The sequence below is a fragment of the Grammomys surdaster genome, unplaced genomic scaffold (genome assembly GCF_004785775.1).
Source record: "Grammomys surdaster isolate TR1022 unplaced genomic scaffold, NIH_TR_1.0 208, whole genome shotgun sequence".
Lineage (NCBI taxonomy): Eukaryota > Metazoa > Chordata > Mammalia > Rodentia > Muridae > Grammomys > Grammomys surdaster.
Genome location: NW_021604653.1, coordinates 7842425 through 7846247, shown reverse-complemented (window position 1 = coordinate 7846247; position 3823 = coordinate 7842425). Strand labels below are relative to the sequence as shown.

At 48.0% G+C, this 3823-nt stretch overlaps 1 protein-coding gene across 1 annotated transcript in view; it reads right to left on the bottom strand.

Moving 5' to 3' along the window:
* Nucleotides 1-3823, bottom strand: part of Cfap221 (cilia and flagella associated protein 221) — a 73708-nt gene that overhangs the window by 34427 nt on the left and 35458 nt on the right. The window contains exon 7 of the mRNA XM_028771522.1: nucleotides 585-592. Coding sequence (XP_028627355.1) covers nucleotides 585-592 — 8 coding nt within the window. The remainder of the gene's footprint in view (nucleotides 1-584; nucleotides 593-3823) is intronic.

The following is a 3823-nucleotide window of genomic DNA, read 5'->3' as shown; positions in this document are numbered from 1 at the left end:
GCCATATTCCTCCTTGGTATATCTCATGCCAACTGGACTTAGAGTGCTGTATGTTCCAGGGGTCGTCAGGGTCACAGCCTGGACCTTTGCAGTCCTATGAAGTCAGGCTGTGTCACTTAGTAACTCAGTTAAAGAGACAAAGTGACAGTGAGAAACAGAAGAGATTCAGTCAGTGCACACACTGTGAAGGAGAGTGATGAGGTACAATGGTCCCCCGAGTCCACCCGTGCAGCCCTGATGTGAAGTTCAGGTTTAAACAGAGGGCAAGAGCTGGGCATGGCTAAGCTGTCCTGGCCAAGGTGTAGTCCTGCCCTTCACTGACCCAGCTGCAGCTCAGGGCCAGTCCCCCCCGTAAGGTGGTCTGAGAGGCTGTCAGCACTTTGTGAAATCTCTCTGTGGTTCCTTCTGAATGAGACCTTCCAGGGAAAATGCCAGCCCCCAAGGCAAACACCAGCTCACAGCTTTTATCCATCTGAACCCCTTCTGCAGTGCTTTAAAAACAGGCAGTTAATAAGGGAGGCAGAGACATCGTCAGTGGTGTAGCCACCGGTAAGGGACCAATGCTGTGTGAAACAGTCCCTCACCCACACTCCTGAAAACAACAGTCATGAACACACTGGGTCACACAGATATGGGACAACCAGTAGATGGGCAACTAGCTGGGAAGAGCAAGGAGATCCATAAGGATGGCAGGAACAAGGGACAGTAGTAAGGGTGAATGTGATCGAAAACCATTACAAACGTGTGTGACAATGCTATCACAAACTATTATATAAATAATACGGAAGACTGGGGGATGGGTCAGTGAGGAAAGAGCTTACTGCACAAGCATGCGGGTCTGAGATGGGATCCCCAACACCCACATACGTAAAAGCCAGACAAGGTAAACCTATCTGTAACCCCAGCACAGGGAGGGGAGAAGACAGGCGGACTCCTGGAGCTCACTGGCCAGCCTAGCAGAAACAGTAAGAGATCCTACCTCAAAAGGCAAGGCAGTGGAACAGTTAAATTAGGTATCCCAGTGAGCTCACACACACACACACACACACACACACACACACACACACACACACACACGAGGGGGAGAGAGAGAGAGAGAGAGAGAGAGAGAGAGAGAGAGAGAGAGAGAGATACAAAGGCCATAGTTTATCAACATAAGCATTACAAAGAACACACAACAACACTGAGCAATGTGAAGTCACAACAAGGAAATATCGCTGTGTCATTTTCTAAGTGACACTAATATAAAGCAAATGTGGACATATTTAAATATGTAAATGAATTAACTGAAAAGGTAGGCATGGGCAGGTATTAAAGAACAGAAAATAAAAGTACATTATTTTTTAGCGTAGTAAGGCCCAGGTTGGGAAAACTTGTAAAACTTGTTCCATACTATATGTTTATATACTGTTACAGTCTTTTTTAAAAAATTTAATCACCATATAATTGTAGAGATATGATTTTTCCACACATACACATTTGGATAAGGAAGAAGCAGGGAAGTCTGTCACCCCAAACCTTATCGTTGTCACAGTAAATCATTTAAAATCCTCTCACATGAGTCTGTGCACCTATGCACACCTATACCTGTGCACATCAGTGTCTGTGTACACTCATGCCTGTGCACACCTATCCCTGTGCACACACTTTCTGTGCACACCAGTGCCTGTGCACATCTATGCCTGTGCACATGAGTGCCTTGCACACCTATGCCTGTGCACACCAGTGTCTGTGTACACTCATGCCTATGCACACCTATACCTGTGTACACCCTTGCCTGTGCACACTAGTGCCTGTGCACATCTATGCCTGTACACACCAGTGCCTGTGCACACCTATGCCTGTGCACACCAATGCCTGTACACACCTGTGCCTGTGCACACCTATGCCTGGGCACATGAGTGCCTTGCACACCAGTGCCTGTGCACACCAATGCCTGTACACACCTGTGCCTGTGTATACACATGTCTATGCACACTCTTGTCTGCACACGTGTGCAGGTATATGTGAAGACTAACATTGGGTGTCCTCCTCAGTGGTTTCTCACCTTACTTTTTGAGACAGTATCTCACTGAACACAGAGCTCTCTGTGTGGCCAGCAAATACCAGGGCTCCTTGTGTCCTAGGTCTGAGATTGTAGGCAAAGCTCCTCCACGCAGCTTTTACGGGGTGCCAGAGAGGCAGGTCAGCATGAGCAGCAAGCGCTTTATTGATGGGCTCCCTTCAGTCCCGCCGAGCCATTAGAAGTGCACATTATTGACCTCTGATACTCTAATATGCATTTCCTTCTTCTAACTGTAACCCGCTAACCATCCCTCCTCGTGTCCCTAGCTTTTGGTAACCACTAGTCTAGATTCCGTTCCCATGAAATAGTTTCTGAAAAAGTCTTATTATTTTTTTTTTTTAAATTTAAGACATAAGCCTACTCTCTATGTAGTCCCGGCTCTCCTGGGGCTCCCTATTTAGACCAGGTTAGCCTCAAACTCACAAAGATTCACCTGCATCTGCCTCCTGAGTGCTAGGCCAAAACAAAACTATTGGGGGGTGGGGGAAACAGTGCCAGGCTTTTGCTTTCTGTGTAGCTGAAGATGACCATGGGTGACTGATCATCCTGGCTCCGGCTCTCAAGCACTGGGATTACAGGTGTGCAGTTATGCAGGGCTGGGGGCGGAGCATTGCCCTGGCTTGCATGCCAGGCAAGCACGCTGCCATTTGAGCTGTACTGTGAGCCCGCCGAGATCAAACTTGATAGATCCCATAGGTCAGTGAGATCACCATTAGCACAAGTTTTAAACATTTCCTCCCAGCAGTGCAGAGGTACAGGCTGTTCCCCGTGAATTGTCACAGAGCCATCCAAAGCCTCATGCTTGGAGTCTTATAAGGACAATTTTACCCTTTTAAGATTTAGGGTCCCACTGAGTGTGGGGTTTGGAGTGAACGAACCTCTGTAAGATTCAGCAGACAGCTGCATGGTTTAAAAATCATCTGCAGACAAGTTGTTGATAAATTTTAACACTGAGGTTATGGAGGAGGGCACAAAGAAGACAGGGCCTCCCTCTGCCTCTCAGTCACAGGCCACTGCTGTTGTCCAGGGCCTGGGGCAAGAAAGCAGCCCCAAGGGTCACTGGGCCTCCACCAGACACATTCTCTTTGGTCACTCAGGAACTCTGCAACTCAGCTTGAACACCTTAACCGAGGTTCAGTTTTCTCATCTGTAAAGTGGGACAAGGTCTAAAGGATTCACTGATCTGCAGATTTAAGGTGAGCGTTTGAGTGCAGTGTCAGTGAATACTGAAATTCCTAGCCTTTAGGCCGCACAGGCAAGCAGCAGCTCACACGGGTTCAATTACCACTGAGCTGCTTGGAAGAAGAAATGTGTCTTGAAGCAATTGTATACTTGACTCATTTTATTGTCCCCCCCATTTTAGTGTGTGTGGAGTGTGTGTGTGTGTGTGTGTGTGTGTGTGTGTGCTTGTTTGCATGTGTGTGTGCTTTCCAAATTTGCTGGTTAATACTTCCGATCAACCGGACTGGACATGGAGTTACCATATAAACATGCTCTGAGTGGGAACTCTGTAAGAATGCTACTGGAAATGTGTAACTGAGGTGAGAAGACCTGGCCTGAGTGGGTAGCACTGGTCTGTGAGCTGGACTGAGTGAAAAGGAGAGTGAGCTGAGCCCCAGCATCCATCTCTCTGCTTCCTGACTGAGAATGCCTTGTGAGCAGCTGCCCCACTCCTGCTGCTGTGCCTTCCTCACCATGATGGACTGTGCCCTTAGACTGTGAGCCAAAACAACCTACGTACCTCCCTCCCTCCCTCCC